Source organism: Vigna unguiculata, chromosome 2, assembly GCF_037176805.1.
Source record: "Vigna unguiculata cultivar grain cowpea cultivar isolate G323 ecotype 2 chromosome 2, ASM3717680v1, whole genome shotgun sequence".
NCBI lineage: Eukaryota > Viridiplantae > Streptophyta > Magnoliopsida > Fabales > Fabaceae > Vigna > Vigna unguiculata.
Window position 1 is genome coordinate 20830120 of NC_140793.1, and position 23522 is coordinate 20853641.

A 23522-nucleotide genomic window follows, 5' to 3' on the forward strand; every position below is an offset into this window, starting at 1 on the left:
GAGATGCGAGGGGTGCTCTAATTCATGAAAAATGTTGTTTTTCGTATTTTTTGCGGAACAGGGATTGCCCAGCGCTGGCTTTGTACCGCCAGGCGCCAGGCTCCTGATTTTGGGCGCTAGGCGCTACCGTTTTTTCCTAGATCGTGCAGTTTTCGTAAAACTTCATTTCCATGTTCGTTAACCGTCCGATTTAGGTGAAATTTTGACATGTGGTCCATAACATGTGGTTCTTGACTTTGAACGGTGGAGATTGGATTTCGAAGTCAGTACCTAGAGATATAAGTCACTCAATATTACTGATTTTGGAGTCGTTAGAATGCATGAATAACCTCTTGATAATTCCTAGTAACTTCTAATGAAGCATGATTGAGTTATGTGGTAAGTCTCTATCAATTTGAATGTTCCTTGGGGTTAGTCACATATGGAGAATTGGTTTGGTGAAGGCATGGGTGTCAATATTAAATTGCATTGGTGCATAAGATCATGTGCTTAAAATTCATAGAGTGTTGCTGCTTATATTTTGTTTAAGCTTGCTTGGGATGGTCTATATGACTAGGGGATGAATGCACATGTGAGATGCTATAAGGCCTGGAACATTATAGATGGCAATGATTTCCATTAGGGGTACTCTAGAATGAGAGCAAATGAGAGCAACCTGTGTGAAGTGTGCTTGAACCTGAACTAAAACCAGTATTGTGCAAGTACTAGTGTAGCGCCTGGCGACAAGGAGGGGTGCGTCAGGCGGAGTCTGCAGTTCAGGCGTGTGGCGCCTGGTGACAGAGAAAGTCCCTCTAGGCGATAGTTGTAGTGGCAGTGAAGACTAAGGCGCTTAGTGCCTGGCGGTACGTGTCCCCCGCCAGACGATTTGGAAGTGGCAGCGCCTGGCGGTACGTGTCCTCTGCCAGACAATTTTGCTGCAGCAGATTGCTGTTATGCTTGCTATGATGTGCGTGATCTACAAGGCTTCTAGGATATCTTAAAGGTCGGCTTGCTGATGTTCCTTGAGTTGAGCTCGGGTTAGCGAGTGTTACCGGTATGAGTGTGCTGGTTGTGGCCAGTACGGATGGGTCCAGATAGATTGCCCTCCTCAGTAGTTGACTGACGAGTTTAGTAGTCTTTGGACGTTACGAATTATGTTCGTATATGGAAACTCCACCTGGCGTTACGGTGTATGATCCGTAGCAATGGTTTCCTGCACGTGCTCTATCAGTTGTGGCCGATAGGTATGGCACCAGTTCATCTTGAGGTAATCACTAGATTACGTAGAACACGGTTCACATGGTTGTGGCCATGTGATGTGAAATCAAAGGACGAAACTCCTTTGGTGTGATTGTATTATATATATATATATATACATATATATATATATATATATATATATATAATTGTACTATATATATATATATATATATATATATATATATATATATGTTTATTTTGTTAGCTCACCCTATCTGCTTGTGTTTGGCGATGATTGTATACGCGATATACGTGAGCAGATGGTGTTGCAGGTGGATCTAGTGAGACATAGAGCCGGAGCGGGGCTAGTCTTGGGGAGTTTTTCTCAGAGTTTTTACATTGTCTTTATGAGTTCAAATAAGTTGTAATTATTGGTAATACTGGACTATTTGATAATTAATAAAAGTTTGAAATTTCCCGCATTTTTGGGAAATGAATTTATAATTAATGAGATTTTATTTTCTTATTTTATTTTATTATTTAAACCCGTAATATCCGGCAAGGATGTTACAGAACACAACTTTTGAAAGATCTCATATTCACCGTGCCTAACTAACCTTATCAAAACTAAGTTGAATGAATCTTTAAAGTAGTCTCTCATAATTAGGGGATTTGTGTAAAGCTGGACTTAGAGGGACCTATTTTGGTGTACAAGAGAATGTTCGAATGTGGTATTATAAAACCACAATATCCATGCTTATCCTTTCTTGCTGAAGGCTTTCTCTTTCTTATCTATGAATTGTTGGCTATATTGTACTTGGGCATGTGTTAAAGTTGGTTTTAAATTTGATATATTTGTGCACCATGTATCAATAATTGTGCTACTCTCATATGGAGAGTTGAAGGCAGTGTATAATGTGTTCAATAATGGTTATGTTCTAGTAACATTTACTATGATTGTGAGATGTGTTAGAAATGGCTTATAAGGGAATCTCTATAGGGAAATGGTGGCTGATAAAGTGAAACCAAATAATAGTACAATGATTGGGATGATTTCTTATTCTCAACTACATGATTTGAATCTCGATTGAAAACTTCATTTACATGGACATGCATGTCAAATGTAGAGGCCTCTTGGCTACACAAAGTCTATTTGATAACATGATACATAAGGCCTTTGCTTAAAGGACTACAATGGTTTTGGGATATGTCATATTTGATTTTTTTATGTCTCCCAAGAGCTTTTGTATAAAATTCCAGAGAAGGTTGTTGTGCCTTGGAATGCAATCATTAGTAGTTGTTCAAGCTAAGAATAGTAAATGGACCCGGCTTTGTTCCATGAAATGCAAATTGAGAATATCAAACTTAGATGAAGTTATCATGGTTAAATGCTAGTCTACATGTTCACAACTACGAGCATTTAATGTAGGAATGCAGATTCACCATTTTTTTTAAAGGACATAGTATTTAGGCGTTTAGTACTGCACTAGTTGACATGTATTGAGTAGTGGAATTTTTTTCAATTTAATTTTATAAAAGTGGTTCGTAAAATAGAATTTGCATTCACTTATATACTTAAAATATTTAATTAACATGAATTTTTATTTCTAAGAGACTTTTCTTGGGTCGAAATATATACATTAGGCTAAATATTTGTAATTAATTTGATATCAGAATGATAGAAGCGTGTAAAATAGATTCGATAAGCAACAAATCTAGTTATAATTAACCTCTAAATCATTTTGGTACCATATTAAAAAATTAAATTTAACTAATGTTATCAAACTCAGAAACCATACAAGGACCGAAAAGGTAAAAAAAATTCTAACTCACGAATAAAAAATCCTAACTCATGGACTTTATTAACTCAAAGACTGTAATCGACTCTTGAAAATCATAAATAGATGAAAAATTAAGTCTGTAAATAAAAATATTATTAAAAATAATATAAATTATAAAAATAACTTATATATAATTTATAAAATGGGTTCATAATATAATTATAAAAGGATTGGTAATTCATAAAATATTCATGTATGAAACAACTAAAAAATTTAGAAAAAATGGTAATTCCATTTTTTTTTTCTTCAAATTCTAAATAAACCCTAAATAGAATGAAAAAAAAAGGCAAAAATCCTTTTTCTTCAAATTCTAATTATACTCGAGATAGAAAGCACAATAGTAAAAGCAACGTAGGCACGAACAGAAAAAGGAGTAGAATAACAAAAGGCAGCAGCAAGGGCAGCGTGGTGGAGAGCGCCGGCATCAGCGAGGGCGGCGAGCGTCGACGGCGAGGACGAAGAGCCCCGGCAACAGCGAGGGCTGCGATTGCGGAGAATCGCGAGGACGGCGAGTGCGAAGGCGGCGACCGCCGGTGAGTTTGTTACGCCCACTTTATCCACATGTCCATGTTGTTCTTTTCTTACCCTATTTGAATATTCATTGTTTGCATCAAAGGACTCTTGGTTGCAGCTCAATTGAAATCAATAGCATTAGGCATGAGTTTGTGGTGAAGGATGTGTGTTACATCCACAGTCTGAACGGATTTATGAATTCCTGGTTTCATCGACCACGCAACTGGAGTGTCTTGTATTTACATGTCACATTCCTGCTTATGGAGATAATTTTTTTTCCCTTAACTTGCCACTCTGTTTTCTCTATTTCTTTATTTTACACTCTTCCCTGGATAGTTTGTACCTATTGTTCGTTCTATCAAGGGTGTCCTACCTTAGAAAATATATGTAAATAATATGAAGACATATTTCTCCTGTTACGCGTCTTTTCACTGGTTTTTTCAATCTTCTTATGCCTCTCCATATAACTTGTAAGTTTATTACGGAGTGGGTTTTTGATTATTGTTTGTGGCTCCACTTCAGTGTCTTAATTGGAAAACTTGAAGACTTGTTATCTACCTCATCAAATATTCTTTGTTAGCCACCCACATGTTCACTGCATTCTCTTCACATGTACGGATTTAATTAGGATTGGTTCAAACTGCTGGCATCATGTTAAAGACACCAGCCCTTCCACTAAATTGTGTCAAATATTACACATTGCTAAACAATAATGTGTTTTTGAATGCATTGGATTTACTTCACTCTCTCCCATTGTTGGAAGTTGCACGAGTTCCCCTTTTCTTTTACTTTTCATTAAGCATTCTACTTTGAAGAAGACATTATCACAAAAGAAAAGTGTGAAATGTTCAAGCTCCATTGTTGTGTCTTTGGAGATTAAACACTATGTGGAAATTGATTTTAATATCTTGTTTCCCCCCTAGTTATTGTCCTTGCTCCTTATGATGGTCAACTCTTGGATGCAACTCATGGCTTGGTTGTGATCTGTTATTGTTTCAAATATTTAACGTGATCAATGATTGATCTACTGATATGATTTCTAATATAAGATTGTTCAAGACTAAAATTTATGATTCTCCCTGCCAAAAAACAATTGTATGGTACAGAACCAGAACCAACTATTGTAATCATTAGTTAGAACATTGGTTCGAATGATGCCATGTAATTTTGGAGAATACTAGCATAGATTGGGGTCTTGGACTCCTACGTTAAATGATTTCATGTGTCAGTTCTGCTTCTAGACTCTACTGGATGAAGAGGTCAATTTAAAGAAATTCTGAATGCTTATATATAGAACCCTTGGCTCTTGTATATTGGATTCTGATCATGCTTGCATTTGAAAGCATATGATTATATCTGATCAATATACTGCATCAACAAGATTCACAACACGTTTACTTCCCTTCATTTTTCATTTTTTAGTTTATTTTTTCTACTGCTTCATGTCACTTTTATTTTAATATTAATATCAACAACTAAATTATTCTGCCGTTTCTGGCTCAGGAGGAGTAGGAAGAAATTGATATTGTAAATTTTGTCTTGAAATTGAGCAGTGCCAGTCAGAGCTGGATTCAACAAAGGTCATCCGTGTATCAATGCCAAAGTGAACACCGGTAAAATGGTATGGTGGGCAAAATCTTTTGTTGCTGCTACTTCCCCAGACCCTTTTTACTTGTGAATTGGATTGAACATTTGAGGTTTACTGACAGTTATCTGTTCAATGGTAGGCTTCATACAAAGAATTACCAAGAACTGCTCAAATTCGCCTTGTGAGTTCCCATCAGGAGGTTTATGAACCATGTGATGATTCTTTTGCACTGGTTGATGCTCTTCTAGCTGATCGCAATAACCTGCTGGAACATCATCCATCACTGTGCATGGAGATAGGCTGTGGAAGTGGATATGTCATCACTTCCCTTGCTCTTATTCTGGGGCAGGAAGGTTATGGTGTGAACTATATTGCGACCGATATCAACCCTCATGCAGTGGAGGTGACCCGAAAGACTATGGTAGCACATGGGGTTGGTGTTGAGTTGGTAGTAACAGATATTGCAGCTGGACTAGAGGAGCGTTTGGCAGGGTTGGTTGATGTTATGGTTGTGAACCCTCCTTATGTGCCTACCCCTGAAGATGAAGTTGGTGTTGAAGGTATTACCTCATCTTGGGCCGGTGGGGAGAATGGCCGGAGTGTGATCGATAAGATTTTGCCGGTTGCAGACCGCCTTTTGTCAGAAAAGGGATGGCTATACATGGTGACCCTCACTGCAAACAATCCTTCTGAGATATGCCAACAAATGAGAAAGAAAGGCTATGGCTCTAAGATTGTTGTCCAAAGATCCACAGAGGAAGAAAGTCTCCATATCATCAAGTTCTGGCGGGATTTTGATATTGAAAAGGATGAACCAAACCAATCTGCTTCTGGGTTCATAGGCTCCTTGCTTACACATATTCCTTTGTTTTCACTTTGGAGAGGCACCAATAGTGACAACAAGTGTTGATTGAGAAAACAAATGATTTCTGATACTAGGATGTTTTGTCTGGCAACTGTTATGTTTGCATTGCCATGGCATTCAGAATGCTTAGAAATACAGCGACCAATTCCTCCTGTTAGCTGAGGTCAGCTTTGTGGATCAATTGACTAGCTTCAAAACATTGTGAAAAACTAAATCTTCACTAAAAACCACTTTTAGCAAGGTTTTTCTTAGTAGTTTCTTCTAATATTTTCTTTGCTTATTTCATTCCATTTAATTAGATTGTTTTCCAATTGATATACTTATCTTTACTTTCTATAACTCTCTATTTTGACATTTGTTCAAGATCCAATGGTTCTCTAGGCCAGAACCTAAAAATTGTTAATGTTGATTTAAAACTAGTCATTTGTGTTAATATCCTGAGGTATACTAGATTTTTACCTACTCATATTAGCAAATACAGGTACCTATTTATTCAGTAATTTAAAAGATTTATTTTTTAATTGTACAAAAGTAAAAGTAATTAATTCTCGTAGTCTAGATAAAAGACAAATTTATCGGTTGATTTTTTTTAGAATAAGCACTAAAATAAGTTTTTTTTTTTTTTAAATTAGATTTCTATTACTTACAAACTTCTAACCATGCGTAACGCTTGGCAAAGCATTTCAATAATTTTAAAGCAATTGAATAAATTGAAAAAGAAAATACAAAGATAGCATTAAGCAATTTAAGACTACACACAAATACTTATGGATAATTAAAATTATTTACAGTTCTTAAAGCTATAGACATATCATTCGATCTCGTTATGACTTTCAAATCTCTTATAATTCTTTAGCTGAAGTTTAGAATTCTTTCATATCTTTAGAAATTATTGTACTTGTGATTTACATAAAACACTTAAATCATTATTTTGACTAAAGATATTGAGAATGTGAAATAAATTTAAAAGGGTAAATAGTCACTTGACTAATAAATATTGATATAGTTTATTTTTAATACAATGAATATTAATACAATTTGTTTCTAGTATAATAACAAAAAGCACAATCTCAATATGTTTTTATTTAAATTTATTAATAGTTAATATTACTAAACACTTATTTAATCTTAAAAAACTTTTTTCAATTAATTTTCATATTAATATGTATTTTCCTTTTAATTAAAACAAGTAACAATTATTAAATATTAAACAAATATTTAATTAATCTAACCATTAATTGAATTAAAATAAATTAATGAAATTAAATTTTATCTAATAAGATTAATTTTTTTTTACAGTTAAGAAATTAAAATAAAATTAAAAAATTTAAAATTTATATTGTAAAATTCACCTTTTCTCTTTCAGTCAGTTTTAGTAATAAAAAACACTCTCAATTTTCTTTTTTTTTCCCATCTTTTCTTATTTGCTCATCTATTAAGCAACTCATCTTACTCTTTCTCATTTTATCCTCATCTTCTCATGAATTAGAGACCAGATTTTGGACTGTGATAAAGTCCTCTTCGAATCCACCTGAACAATTTTTTCATCTACGTAAGTTGAAAATTCAACCTTTTCCTTCTCTTTCAGTTGGGGTTGTTGCATTTTGAATGCATGTGGGTCTTGGGACATTGATTCTACTTTGATTCTGACCAAATCCTCATCCCTCTATATATGCCTTTGTTTTAGCTTCTCTAGGTTGAATTTGGGTTTTTCGTGCCCAAATCGTCTTGGGGTTTTATGTTTCAAACTTCGGTTGCATTAGAGGCAAGGGAAGCTGGGTTTTTATTGGATTTCAAATTAAAATGATCATTTTGGTATTTAATTGTGATGTGGTATGTTGAATTGAGGTATGCATGTTGAATTGCTTTGAAATTGATTTGAGTTGGCCATAGTTTGAGTAAAAATGGGAATATGTCGTTTTGAGCAATTGGGTACTAATTTTAAACTCTCTAAAATATTTTGAATAAAAAACGCTACAAGAAAGGTGCCCAATTGGTCATTTACATAGGTTCTAAATTTTCTAAACTGCTAGTTTATAGTGTACCGTTGAGCATTGGCTCTTTATCGCTAAGCGTTGCGGTTTACGAGAGCTTTGGCGTTGAATGTTAACGTTGAGCGTCAAGTGAGACTCTGTAGATCTGGAGCTTTAGCTCTAGCTCCATGGTGCTAAGCACTAACTTTTCACCATTGAGCGTTGCGGTTTACAAGAGCTCTAGGGTTGAGCACCACCGTTGAGCGCCATTTACTATAATATTGTGTCTTTGATCTTTTCAACTACTGCTATGATTGTGTATGATTGATGATAGTATACTAAGATCATATTTGATATATATTTATATATGTGAGTGATTCTAAGCTCATAGGAGAATGATAAAGGAAAATTCATAGGAAATTCTTTTGGTTGTAATATAATGTATGTAGTGATTTATGGATTCAAGTAAGGTCACATCCTAACATTTTAATGATCATTCAAACTCATATAGAGTAGAATGATTCATGTGGTGAGAATAACAGGAGGTCCTAATTTAAGGCAAGATAATGGCCTTTGTAAGACCTAAGGAAAATAATTAAAATTTCATAAAGGGTAAGTTGGACATAGGAGGTATTATTTAAATTCATAAATAATAATTTATATCAAAGCGAAGAGTAGCACAGTTGGTTAGAACCTTGTTATGGGTTGGAGGTCATGTTTTGATTCTTATTGTGTGCATAGTTTTATTTTTAGCATTTTGTGGTATGTACGGAAGCTAAAGTAAGGTCAAGACAATGTTGTTTCAAGAATTCCAGGTAAAGGGAACAAAACTTTTATTTATTATTGTGATTATGGGTGGAGAAAATTTAAAGGTTTGAAATACTAAGGTTCTTCTTGGTGATAGATTATGATAATTTTTTTATGGATGAATACATGAAGGAAATGTGAAATACAACATTAGGTTGAAGTTTTTTAGGTAAAGAGAGATACTGTGATGATCATTTTTTTATTTTGCTTTTAGTCATTTTAGTTATTCACATGAAAAGAGTTGATGGAATTGTGGTGTATTGGTTCACGAAACAATGAGGTTTTGGTGGAGTTTTATCACTTAATGTACATGTCTTTTGGGTGGAGGTTCTATGATTTTCTTTTGCATACTTTGGACGGTTGAAAGGTCAGAAAGAGAGTTCTTGTGAAGGATTAAGTGAAACTTTAAATTGGTAAAATGTTACTAGGTGCTTCTAAGTTTTGTGCTTTAGAGTTAACCAAATAGGTGTTTGGGCATTGTTTTTCATGGTTTTGTACATGTCTGGACATTGGGGGACAAGGTTGGTTGTTGGCGACCCAATTTTGCAAGGCAAAGGGGTCACTAGGCAAGTGGTGTAGTAGCTGGGTGAGAGAAAATTATGACATGAAGTGGCTGTTGGGTGATTGGTGATCGTTGGGTAACAACTAGTGTGGTCTGTAATATCCTAGGTGCATATTACTAATTTAAATAAAAGAAAATAGTAATATTAATAACTCAGCATTTTAGAGTCTTTTTAAGCACAGGAAAATCAAAACTTTATTAATCGCACCATAATTCAAAATCCAAAGTTAATTCATTACAAAAAACCATGTTCCAACACTGACTTAATTAGAAATTACAAACTAGTCAAAACAACTCCTCAAAGGAACCCCAACCGCTAGCCCCCACTCCAGCTCTAAACATCACTAGCGCCACCTAAAACATCATTTGTTCATGTGTAACAAGTTACATGATCATCGCCAAACACACATAGAAAGGGTGAGTTCAATGTAATTAAACACACATGAAAAGGCATATCATAAACCTTCACCCAAATCATTTTAACTTAGTCCAAAATCCCTTTTGAGAACTCACTAGTGCAGGAAAGGGTTTTTGCTGCGGTTATTTAGGCCTTTTAGCTTCTGTTTTAAAACCGAGGCATATACTGACGAGGTAAAAAGGTGACATGTTTATGCCTCGGTTATAAACCAAGGCATATGCGAAGGTTACTACCTCAGTTCTAAAAAGAATCGAGACCTAATGAGCATAAAAAATTTAAAAAAAAAAATTGAATGTACTTTCTGCCTCGGGTCTGACTCCAACCGAGGCATAAAGAGAGTTAAAAAGTGACTATTTTGAATATAATCAATTGCAGGATAATGCCAAGGCTTACCTCCAAAATCTTATTAATTTAAATCGTTAGTCAAACTGAAAAGTTGGTTTATAATGTTGACGTGTTTAATTTAATAGTGTACCCCAAGTTGAAATTGCATCATGGTTATTATACCAGGTCCACAATTTGAAAAAGATAAGAACAACTTTATAACAATTGTTAGCGAAGCTTATGAACATGAATAGTTTGTAACTTATAATAATTATTTAACACTTTATTTAAGTAGTCCAAAGAATCAACTTCATGATCCATCCACCTCTACCATTGGGGTCGGTTTAAAATCGAGACAAAACTCAAAAGACTCGAGGTCCTTTGAATACAATCTCCACATGTTTCAATTTGAATGTCGTAATACCATAATAAATTAATTATGTAAAACTTTTGATTAAAGAAAGGAAAAGGAAAAGGAGATGATGAGTAGCTGCAGCAAAGTATGGGTTATGGATATGCTAACATAAATAACAATTAACCATAATAACTAATCAGTAATGCTAATTAAAACGTTACCAAGTTATGTAATTACAATTTTACAAAGTATTATAATTTTTTGAATGTACATATGAACAAAACCATGTTCAGAAACATGAACCTACATGATTCTTACATATTGCAATATCACATTTGCACATTAACACTACATAAACCAATTCGTATACTATGGCCAATTGGACCAGTTTTGTATCAACTACGTCAGAATTTGTAACGTATTACATTGGAATATTCCTTCGAGAAATGGGGTTTCTCAATATCCACTAAGGATTAAGAAAAATGGGTCATGGAGAAGAATTTGTCGGAGCTTTGGGTCTACAGCAAGGGGTGGAGCTCATCCTTGTCGTGCTCACTCTCTCGCACTCGTTCGTGTCTTCGCGGGAAAATGGCAGCTCATAGTAGAGCCAAAGAATATGCAAAACCAAAGTATAGTAAAACCTAGAATAATGTCTCCACCTACATATATTTTATGCTTTCTTAACTCTACTTTTCAAAGCCAGGGACAAGTACATACCGTACAAGTCAAATTGAACCGCCACAATGGAGGTACGGCGTCGCAACGACGGACCAACGGTGGAGGGACGAACTGTGACTGTGTGGAAGAAGGGAACTTGAAACCTGTGTTCTGCGTTGAGGAAGGGCACTCTAAAGGTTTATCCTCCACGCTGCAAATGCTGCTCCTCTCCAAATGCGACTGCTACTCGCTCCAAACTCGAACAAGACGATGCTTCAACAGTGGCGCGATATGGGTTTTTAACCCTAAAAAGCAATATTGCATCGGTTGATTTTAAACCGAGGCATATACCACTCAAAATAGACTATCCGCCTCGGTTAGGCATAGACCCAAGGCATAAAATGTTGCATCAATTTAAAATTTTAAAAAAAGCGGGAAAATAAAATTTTGGGAGATATATGTCTCGGTTGTCTTCTAAACCGAGGCATATTGGGCGCTGTAAAATGTCCAAACTGCACTAGTGACTTTTCTTTATGCATTAGAAATCATGGCCTCCCACCATGTTCATCCAGATTCTACACACTTTGGCCATGACCTTAAAGTTAACACATGCTGCCATGAACCTGCCACTCGTGATCCAACCTCTACGAACTTAATGCTCGTAGACCACACGCATGGAAATATCCTAGTATGAACCACTGCTTGTAATAATCAAGTTGAGCTAACAATACGAACCATCACTCGTATTCTTACATAGGATTACCAACATCATCGACCTACCACCCGTGAGTGACAATAAAGTGGAGCTAACCAATACGAGCCTCCGACTCGTATGCTCACATAGGATTTCCAACATCATCGGCCTCCCACTCGTGATCACCATGTGTTCACAAATCATTACGAATCATCGCCTGTGGTCTCAGCATGTCTTATGCCCAAAGCCATCACCCTAAAATCTTGTAAACCACGTAAAACATCCACATACAACCCTCTGCCCTTATGTTATCGCCTGACGCAGCCTAAGCGCCACTAGGAAAATGGTGTTGCAGACCGCCTAGCGGCCACCATACACCACTAGGCGCCACGTGTTTCAAGACCCTCTGGTTTGTGGCTATCACCTGGAGAATCAATCCTCACTGTCAGGCACCACATGCTCCAGGGACACCCTCTTTTATAGTTATCGCCTGGTGGTCCAGTCCACCCTGCCAGGCACTACACCAGTAAAAAGGATTTTACTGGTTTAGGCAATGCAAAATCATTACTAACACACCAATGCATCACCGACACACATCAAGAACATTAACTCCATCTTGTTATAATTTAACACCCCTCAATTAGCACAACCACAAATAAGAGAAATTACTCATCAAGGAGCACTTAAACATTCACAATTGGCACCCTTAAATTTGATTATACACCCAATTATCATACTCACCTTAGGACTCACAATTAGACGTGAAATGAACCTCAAATCACATTCAAAAAGCTCAATAGGACTCATTTGCACAACTACAACTTCCTGCACATCCCATTCATCAATATGGATACACAAGTGTTCAACAATAAAGCAATTCACAACATGTCACTAAACCAAAAGAACATCCAAGCTCCTGGAAACTCACAACAGAACCTAACCATGCTTCTAACTCACGCCACATTAAACTTACCTCCAAACAGTAGCTACAACACTTCATTCATCCCAAAAACTCAAACTAAATTCAAATTTAACATCAATAAACCATCATCTTCCATGTATTAACCCACAACCATTACATGTTTTACCTATTATCTCATTATCCCTACATAAAATAAGGTAACCACCAACAAAACTTCAATCCCGCATGTAACATCTCGTTCGAATATTATGGATTTTTAATAAAATGAAATAGAAATAATAATTAAAAATCATTTATTATCTTGACTTTTCTCAAAACGCCGGAAAAATTAAACTTTAGTTCATTGTAAACTAAATTCAAATCCATACTTATAAAAATCACATAAAATATTCATTCTGATAATATAAAAGTTTACAATTGATTCAAAGACATAATAAAAACTCTGATAAATCTTTCTCCCAGACTAGCCCTGCTCCGGCTCTAGGCCTCACCAAATCCACCTGCAACATCCTCTGCTCCCGTGTACCGTGTACACGATCATCGTAAAACACAAGCAGATAAGGTGAGCTAACAGTTAAACAACATATACATAAAACATATATACATACAAACACACAAAAGGAATTACATCCTTTGATTCCGTATCACATGGCCACCACCATGTCATCCATGGTCTACGTCTTTAGACGAATATCTCAAGATGTCTTGTTGCCACACCTACAAGCCACAACTTGTAGAGCACGTGCGAGAAACCAGTTACAAACCATACTCTGTAACGCCAAGTGGAATTTTCAATAAGAACATAGTTAGTAACATCCCAAGACTATCAAACTCATCAGCTTAATACTGAGGAGGGCAATCTATCTGGACTAATCCATACGAGTCACAACTCGCACACTCACAACGACAACACTCGTCAACCCAAGCCATAACTCAAGAGATAGTTAGTGGTCAGCTTTAGTTTAACAACTAAACATCAGTGTTTCAATGAAGGGTTACATAAGCTACCGGAAGTCAATTGATTTTGTATTCATTTGGAAATAATGAATTCAGGTAGTCTTTACATTCAAATATAATTGGAACCAGTTCACTTTTAGGTAAAGATAATATGTATATGCTTGTTAGGTGACCTTCTTATAGTGAATCCATCGATATGGAATGATGTGGTACTAAGCATAAAATTGTAAATATTGATTTAGGAAAATGCCTAGGTCACACCTCTAAGCATATAGTTGAACGACTTGTGTCAAATGGGATCTTGGATTCCATTGACATCACAAACATTAATGTTTTTGTTGAATGCATTAAAGGTAAACAGAGCAAATCAACGAGATCAGAGGCTGAGTTTTGTAATCCCAAATTAAAGACAAGTTTTGAGACGAGAACGGTCATGTTCTTTGAGGATAATGAGTTTGTGGGGAAGAATAAGGTTAGAGACTTTGTCTTTGAGGAAGAATAGATGACAATTCCACTGATTCATATAGTTGCTTGTGATGAAGCAAGTTCATATCTTCAAGAACAAACTCAAGATCCTCAAGAACTCGTGCTTCATGAGCCAATATCTTTGCAAAGATCATTGCAAGATCCTAATTCGGAAAAATGAATTGAAACAATAAATTAGGAGTATAAGTCCATGCAAGACAGTAAGGTTTGGGAACTTGTCCCATTATCATAATGTGTGAAACCCATTGGTTGTAAGTGGTTTTTTAAGACAAGTGGTTTTTTAAGACCAAGAGGGATTCCAAAGGTAATATGGAGAGGTAGAAGGCTTGTCTTGTGGCAAAGGGTCATACTAAAAAAGAAAGGAGCTTCATCAAATGGATGTCAAGACGACATTTCTCAAAGGCAACATTGATGAGACGAATTATATGGTGGAACCAGAAAACTTTGTATTAGGAGACTCTGAGAGTATGGTTTATAATTCGACAGAATCCATTTATAGGCTAAAACAAGCATCTCGTCAATGGTACCACAAATTTCATCAAGTGATTCTCTCATTTAGTTTCGAGATGAATGATGTTGATAATTATGTGTATCACAAGTTCAGTGGGAGCAATTTCAGCTCAATCTCATTCAATGTCCAAAAGGAAATTTAGAAATTTAGGAAATGCAGCTATAGAGAGTTTGATGTATATCCAAATATGTACGCATCCAAATATAGCATGTATAGTTGAGTTATTAGGCAGATATTTAAGCAATATCATTTGGAAAGCAGCCAAAAGAGGTTTGATGTATTTACAAAGTACAAGAGTTTATATGCTCACATACAGGGAGTCAGATTAGTAAAAGATCATTAGGTATTTTGACTTAGTATTTTGCAAGATGCTATGAGGCATCAAATAAGGAATATGGCTGAGGGATTTTGTCATAGGGTTGTGCATTATGAAGTAATTGAAAGACCAATTAAGTTACATTGTGACAATAAATCAGTTGTGTTGTATTCTAACAACAATAAGGTATAGAGTGAACAATTTTCAATAGAACAATAAGGGAGAAACTCCAAAAATGAAAGATCCTCTCACTAAGGTATTACCACCCATGGTCTTTCATGAGCATTTTGCTCATATAGGTATTTTGTTGTTTGAGGAATCTTTGGTTTAGTGAGAGTACTTGATTGTGTGAAAGGACTTAGGTTCAAGTCCTATGTGTGTGCCAATTTTGTGTTATTTTAAATGCCTTATGTGGTTGGGTTAAAGTCTCATTCGTGTTGTATCTTCCCAATGAAACCCCCTTTGTAAACCTAATAAGTGGTATCAGAGCCGATGGTTAAAACTGATTCAAACGAGTGCAGTATGGTCCTTGTATCGAAAGTCTTCCTAGCAAGGGTTCCAGGTAAGCGTGTCCTGTTAAGAAGAACGACGGTGCAAAAAAAGTAGAAAAGGAGTACTTGTGGTTGGGAATGCTTCCGTTGGAGGGGGAGTGTACCAATGTGGTTGAAGGGACTCACCCTTGAGGGGGAGATTGTTAGGAATCCAAGTGAGTCTAAGTTCCACATTGGTTAGAAATGAGAAAATAGAGCACTATATAAGAATAAAGACCCATAAACTCATCGCCTTAAGGTTTTGGGTTGAGAGTGGTGTCAATGCCTTATGTGGTTAGGCTCAGGTCTCATTGGTGTTGTATCTCTCCAGTGAAACCCACTCTGTAAACCTAACATCAACCACTTAAGCTAGTACTATTCCTTTGTCATAACTCACTACATTAATTAATTTATCGATTCCTCCCCCATGTTTATTAAATAAATATTTATTTATTTATTTATTTAATTTTCCCAGGTCTTACATGGTCGTTGGGATAACAACATGGTCGCTGAGCGAGTATTCTTGCGATACAAAGTGGTCACTGGGTGATTGGAATTTTGTGTGTTGATACCTATTTTTGGGCATTTTGAACGTCAGGTTGTTTGTTAGGTGTGTTTTGCTTATTCTGAATGTGATTGCAAGTTCTATGGTGATGATATATGTATGAAGTGATATGCTAAGTCATTTATGATGAATTCACATGATGAGTTGAAATATTATTGATCATATGATAATGTTATATACATCTATATATGCATGTATATATGTATGTATATGTGTATGTGATGATGGGGTGTGAATTCTCTTATAACTGTAAAGCCAGGTTGATTCTTTTACCCAAAAGGCTTTGGTGAGTCGGGTAGAAAAGTTTCTTTCAGGCATAAGGCTTTGTATGAGCTTAACAAACCTAAGGCTTTGTTGAGCAGGCAGAATTGTTGCTTGTAAGTCTTATGAAAAACATGGGAAAGCCCTTTCCAAGAGGCATTGGTGTGCATGGAATGTAATTGGTTGGTTATGAGAGAATGACATATCATTTAATATTACTTGGTGATAATATGAATTAGTTGAGTTTATGAACATATGTGATCATGCTAGGTGAGTTGTATGTTGGCAATATATTGTTATGTGATATGTTTTATCTAGTTGGCTCATCCTTGCATGTTGGTGGTTGTTGTTTTCACCTGTGATGATCGTATAACTTGTGTTATACGAGAGCAGATGTTGATACAAATGCAGTTGGAGAAGCATAGTTATGAGGAGACTCTTTGGGGAAGCCTTTAGGAGTTTTTTTTTTTTTTTTTTTTTTGGAAAGCATTAGGAAATGTTTTGGAATAAAATGTAATAGTTTGACTATTTTAGAAGTTTGTTTTGAGTTGGAAGAATTTGTATTAAGTTTTCTATTATGATTTATATCGATTTTGTTTGATTTTAAATGTTGATTTACTTTATAGAAATTAAGTTTTAAAAATGTTCACTTTCAAGTGATAGTATCAAAGTTATGTTTTTGGAAGTATTGGCGATTTATAAATTTTAAGTGACATCCTGAATGGGGTGTTACAGCCTTAGATGATATGGATCAACCTTATAAGTATGGGTGGCCATACGGGCCATCTCGGCTAGGGGTGGCAAACGGGCCAGCCCGGCCCGTTTTGGCCCGGCCCGTATGTGGCCCGTCAAAAAACGGGCCGGGACGGGCCAGCCCGTCAAATAGAAACGGGCCAATAATCACAACCCGTCCCGTATAGGACGGGCTAACGGGCGGGCCGGGCTGGCCCGTCTAGTTTTTTTTTTTTTTTAAAAATTTTTTTAATTAGTTTTCAAATTTTTTAATTTGTTTTATTTTTTAAATTTGTTTATATATACATATAAATTATTATTAAAGTCATATTTAATCAAATAAAATATTATTTTAAATTTTAATTGATTAGTTAATGTTTTTAATTAGATAAGTTAAAATAATTATTAAATTTACATATTAAATTATTCAATTATAACTAATAATTCAAACTTAATTTGTAGGTGTTGATGATTTAAATTACAATACTATTATATATTTCTACATTTAAAATATATAATCTAAAAAGTTAATCTTTTTAATTATTTTTATTTTATTTTATTTTTTTAAAACGGGCCAGGACGGGCCAGGACGGGCCAGCCCGTACTTTGGCCCGTCAAGTTGACGGGCTGGACGGGACGGGCCAGAACGGGCTGACGGGTTGAAATCTTCAACCCAGCCCGTTCCTTTTAGCACGGGCTGACGGGCTGGCCCGTTGGGCCCAGCCCGTTTTGCCACCCCTAATCTCGGCCCATTTAGGCCCGGTCCGCACTTGACCCGCAAAATGCGAAATATTGTAAATGATTTAAACGATGTTAGCAAAAAATAATCAAATTGAACAAAATTGATAAAAATTGGGACCTATTTGAGCATAAAAACAAAAGTAGGATTGATTTAACAAAACTTGACGAAAATTAGGACCAAAAAGGTATTTTAACCTAATTTCTAACTCATTACCATAAGTGTGATTTTATTACTATGATTGTATAAATAAATTCTATTTACTATAATATAATAATTTAATGTAATTGTCATGAATCTTTTTTGTCACCACCCAACATATATTGAAGTTCAAAAGATGAAAAAATTATGTTAAATTTCAATTATTATTAGTTTAATCTTTGTTTTTTCTTGTGATTTTGATCAAATGATGATTTATAATTTTTATTAGTGTATAAAAAAAATAAATTTCCTTAGAATTTAAAAGATTGATGTAAGAGACATTTAAAATATTTTTAATTTGAATAAGTTTTTCTTTTTATATTTTTTTAAAAATATTTTTAAATTTTATCAGTTAAGTTTCATTAACATTTTTAAATTTAATAAATGTTTTAGTTCTCATAAAATTTAATTTGGTATTCTAATTTGAAATGTATATAATTATAAATTTTTTCTAAATATTTGATATTGAAGAAACGAGAATACCCTTATTTTGATATTGAATATTTGATGATATTATGTTCTTTTGCGTAACTTTTTATTATTTTATAAAAAATAGTTAATGGATACTAAAATAGTAAGAAAGCTGGTATGGGTACGGGCACAAATATATACTCAATCCACCTACGTCAAAAAGTCGACTACATCATGGTTAAAGACGACCAATAGTCACAACAACTCAATCTCCCTGCATACATAAGCCGACTACAACATGGCCAACGACCATCTACAGTCGTAGCAAGTTCATTCCACATGCATGTAAAACTTCCAAGTTTGAAGGGCTTGTGTACCTACTCAACCTAACAAAGGATTTTGTTACACCATATATTAACTTCATTATATGGTTAATTCTCGATAGTTTGACTTAATAATATAATATTAAAGCACTACAAAAAAGTGGACATTTGTGGAGGTTAAAATTACAAGTTGTAGTGCTAAAAAATTGTCACAAATAAAATTTTTGACATTTTTTCAAACTGTCAAAATTACACATGTCAAAAACAGTTTGTGTTAGTAAAATTTTAACCGCTGGTATTGCTGTCAACAAAGAAAAAAAAATTACCAATGATTAAAAACCGCTATAAAATTTATTTTTATTTTATGATATTTTATCATATTTTGACTATGAAAAATACAAAATACATTATATTTTGACGATTAAAAAATGCCAAAAAGTATATTATTTTTTATTGTTAAAAACCGTCACAAAATATAATATTTTTTACAGTTAAAAATCACCACAAAATATATAATTTTTTATGGTTAAAAACCGCTTCAAAATATATCATATTTTAGCAATTAAAAATCACAAAAAATCTTTAAAATAGTTTTTAAGATATAAATTGTCTTCACAAGTTCTAACGGACTAAGAATGGCAAAAAAATTACTCAAAAATTAACTCCTAAATAGACTTCTAAAATTCACTACTTAAACATAAAGAACTATGTTAGACTGGCCAAGAAATTGTAATTACACTAAACTAACCTAAGAAACTATAAAGAGACTATCCTAACAAGTTTAAAAGGGTAAAATCTAACTATGAAACAAATCAATTTACAAAAACAACCTAAACAATTAAAATACTAACCAATCTTGCAAATCCTTTGAAATTCTTTATTATTATTATTATAGCAAGCAAGGAGGAAGGCACTAGACATGTCACTATTTCATTTTAATCCCACTACAAGAGAAGAAATTACAATAACAGTGTATCTAAACCAAAAAGAGAAATAAGAGTTGATAACCAAGTCTTGATGTAGCTCAATACAAATCTAAACGATAAACTTAACATGCCTACAAATGTATATATATGAAAATAATTATTCAATTTTACTAGGAGTAGAAATCAATGCAATCTTATTCTTTGAAATTTTAAATAACATGTATGAAAATATTAATGTAATAAAATATGGAAATACAAAAAGATTTAAAATAAAATAATAGAGAGAATATAAATCAAAAGAAGAAATAAATTTCTTTATACAAGAAATAATAAATAGTAATGTTATTATGTTTCTTTATATGAGAAGTAATAAATAATAACATTATAATTAATAAATATTAAATGTTATTATGCTTCTAGTCTACACAAAATTGTCACTGCAAAATTGGAAAATTATAACTGTATTAAATTTTAATTTTAATTAGGAAGTGTTTTGGTGCGTTGCAACCGGACTTTAACTATATTAATTTTTTATTGAAAAATAAATTTTAATTGTATTACTATTTAATTTAATTAGGTGAAAGGTGATTGTGTGAGTGACAACACATGTAACAATGTAAAGTTTTAATTATTCACCAAATAATATGAACAGGTAGTGCAACAGAAAATTCGAAAAAAAAAATGACAGATTTACATGATTTTACAAGATTTTGATCGACAATCTACAGATTCTACTTACTGTATTAAGATTATGATTATGTTGTGAGATCAGATCTGAGTCATAAATACTATATAAAATGGTCGGATCTTTGGATTTTATGATTTAAATCTCAATTTTGACTGCCATGGGTTACCCTCATTGAATGTTGTTACATAATATCTTATTATTAGATCTTTCCCAAATATTTACTGTATTTAACAATTTTTTTAATTTAACTATAAAATTATAAATTAAAAAATTCCAAAATATAAAGTATAAAATATGTAATTATAAAATTATGAAATAAAAAATTATAAAATTAAGAAATATAAAATTACAAAAATTGACAAATTATAAAATTATAAAAATATATAATTTCATAATTACGAAATTATAAAATAAAAATATATAAAATTATAAAATTATGTAATTAAAAAATTATGAAATTGTGAAATTATAAAAATACAAAATTATCAAATTATGAAATTATGAAATTTTATTTTTTTTATTTTTTGTAATTTAATAATTCATAATTTTATAGTTATATATTTAATATTTTTTTATTTTAAAATTTATAATTTTAATTAAAGTTAAAAACAATTTTCCTTAGATACAAATACAATAAATATTTGAGAAAGATCTCGTTATAAGAGTTTCTTGTAACAAGATATGATGTGACAATATTTAAGAAAGATAACAATGTAAAATAACTGTCTATCACAAAAATAATAAAAAATATTTAAATGTAAAACTCAATTAAAAATTTTCAAAATTTTAGAATTCAATAAATTACAAAAATTTATTAAAAATTTAATTAAAATTTTCCAAATCTATCCTATATTTAAAATATAACTACGCTTTTCAAGAATAGAGATGAGTATAATAAAACTTGTGATACAATTCTTAATTGTTTCATCCTAGAAAGTTGTGAAATTTGAAATATATATTAATTTGATTTGTCCTCCCATCCCAACCATACTTCGTACATGCATAATTAATGAAACCATATGTGCCCAATTAGTTGGTGAGACCCATCCATCACATATCAACATTCTCTTTCCTTACCTTTGCCTATCCATTTCTCAAAGTTATATCGTATTGCAGAAATTTATTTTCATTGTAATTTAAAACTTTTTTTTATTTATTTACATCAAGTTTCTCATAAAACTACAGTGAGTTATATGTATTTAAATATTTTTTAACACTTAATTAAGTACGATTTTTAATACAAGATTAATTTGTTTATTTTATAAATTCCTACAATTAACATGTTTTCTTTATTTTACCGCACCCTAAACTTTTTCATAATTGTCGGAACTTCTATATATATTTTTTTCTTAATCCAAACCATCCTTTCTTTTGCTTTAATTTTCTCCCTTTACTTTCTAACTTTAAATTTTTAATCCAAATATTTCTTTTTATGCCTGTCACTTTCTAATGCTGATAAAAAAAAGAAAGAAAAAATTTCCAATCCTAATCCTAAGAAATGCTTGAGAATGAAAGAATATTATATAATTGATGAACATAAAGGCATAGGGAAGATCAATTTGAGTAGTCTCATTCGTCAAGAAACATCAACTTCTGGAGTAGGAGGAGTCAAGAATTGTAGGTTAATCCAAACCCAATTATGCTTCTGCTCTATCATTTTCTATTCTATTCAAACCCATTAAACATAACCAAAGAATATATTCGAGAGACTTTCAACGTTCCATTATTGCGTAAGTTTTTACATTATTATATGCTAATGGGTTGACGTGTGATTTTTTTCTTTCTTTTAACAATTGTTATAGTTAGACTTTTAACAATATATGAAATTAAATTATCCAGGAACCACAACATTATGGTACATGATTGAAAATTAAATTATGTGAAAATGAAAAGGAAAACGTAGTGATGATGTCATAATTTGTTGTTTTGTTCGCACTATTGATGAATGTGAAAGTGGGAAGGGAAAAGGTTAAGGGCATAAAGTGCTAAATTGAAGGGTTAGTTACACTGACCCTTGTGATCTCCATGGGCCACGTGTGGACCAGAGGCTGCTGAGTGCAACAAATAAATAAATAATAAAAGTATAATTGGGTTAATTTTACAGAGTTTTGCCATTAGTATACTTATATATGTTGAAGTGAATTAAAGTATACAAATTAATATTTTAAAAAAGAAAATATAGGTTTAAAGTAGAAATAATACTATGCATAATATTAGTAGTGTTTTTCAATCAACTAAAAAATAATTTTTCATTTTAATAATTAGTGATGTATTTAATAAAATAAATAGTAAATTTAAATAGAAATAAATTATTGTATTAGGCAAGTTTTGTTCTGCATGGTGTTTTTTACTTTACTTGTTTTGAAGTTAATGCATAGAGTTTTAATTCATTCAATATAAATAAGTCTATCAATGAAGATAAATAACTAGAGTTAAGAAGGTACAGACATTCTCTTTAACGTCTTAGATTAACATTAAATGTTAAAATTTCAAAATATTAGCGTAATAAAACAATTAATGTTAAAACAAAATAATTTGTTTTCTTTGATTTTCACCAACCTTCACCTAACAAAACTGATCAGTAGGTTATCACGCGCAGAACCATACCCAAACATCGATGTGCGTTCCCTACTATGCGTAGAGCCTCACAAAAGAAGACAAAACTTCATCTCCTATTATATTATTTAACTAATTAAAATAGGTTTGTAGTCTATTTCTTATTAAGATATATTATAATAATATTTTTATTTCTGGTACATTTTAGTAAAATATAAACATACTCCTATTTTAAAAATCATTATAATTTTATTTTTCTAAATTAAATTACAACATATATAAATATGTCATGTTCTAAATTCATGTTTTTTAGTCTTTTATTTTATTTATTAATAATATTTAACTTTTTCTAAATTATGAATAATGGAGAACAACTCCCAACTTTCCAAACCTTTTACCAATCAGAAAAAGATTTACAACAACTATTTCAAAAATCTCTCTATACATGTATACAGAAGATTTCTTTAAAGAAGGGCTTTTATATTTAAAACGAATTAATGATTTTATGAATTTTAGTATCTTAAAATTTTAATCGTGTAAATCTAGTTTCTTGGTATAACATTATTGCGTTCTTTAACTATTTATAAGAGTGAACGTTATTTTGTAATATTCAATACCCCTT

At 32.8% G+C, this 23522-nt stretch overlaps 1 protein-coding gene and 1 pseudogene across 2 annotated transcripts; both read left to right on the plus strand.

Annotated features, from left to right (window-relative positions):
• The first annotated feature begins 1973 nt into the window (after nucleotides 1-1973).
• LOC146888421 (pentatricopeptide repeat-containing protein At2g22410, mitochondrial-like) lies at nucleotides 1974-2634 on the plus strand (annotated as a pseudogene).
• Nucleotides 2635-3358: 724 nt separating this feature from the next.
• LOC114168651 (S-adenosyl-L-methionine-dependent methyltransferases superfamily protein) lies at nucleotides 3359-6237 on the plus strand. 2 transcript variants are annotated; one of them, XM_028053558.2, is made up of 3 exons: nucleotides 3359-3553; nucleotides 5087-5154; nucleotides 5261-6237. In XM_028053558.2, exons 2-3 carry the CDS (start codon nucleotides 5152-5154, stop codon nucleotides 6029-6031), a joined length of 774 nt encoding a protein of 257 aa, XP_027909359.1. In that variant the 5' UTR covers nucleotides 3359-3553; nucleotides 5087-5151; the 3' UTR covers nucleotides 6032-6237. The 2 variants fall into 2 exon arrangements, with proteins under 2 accessions (XP_027909359.1, XP_027909350.1); XM_028053549.2 differs by having other exon boundaries at nucleotides 3360-3553; nucleotides 5037-5154.
• Nucleotides 6238-23522: the final 17285 nt, after the last annotated feature.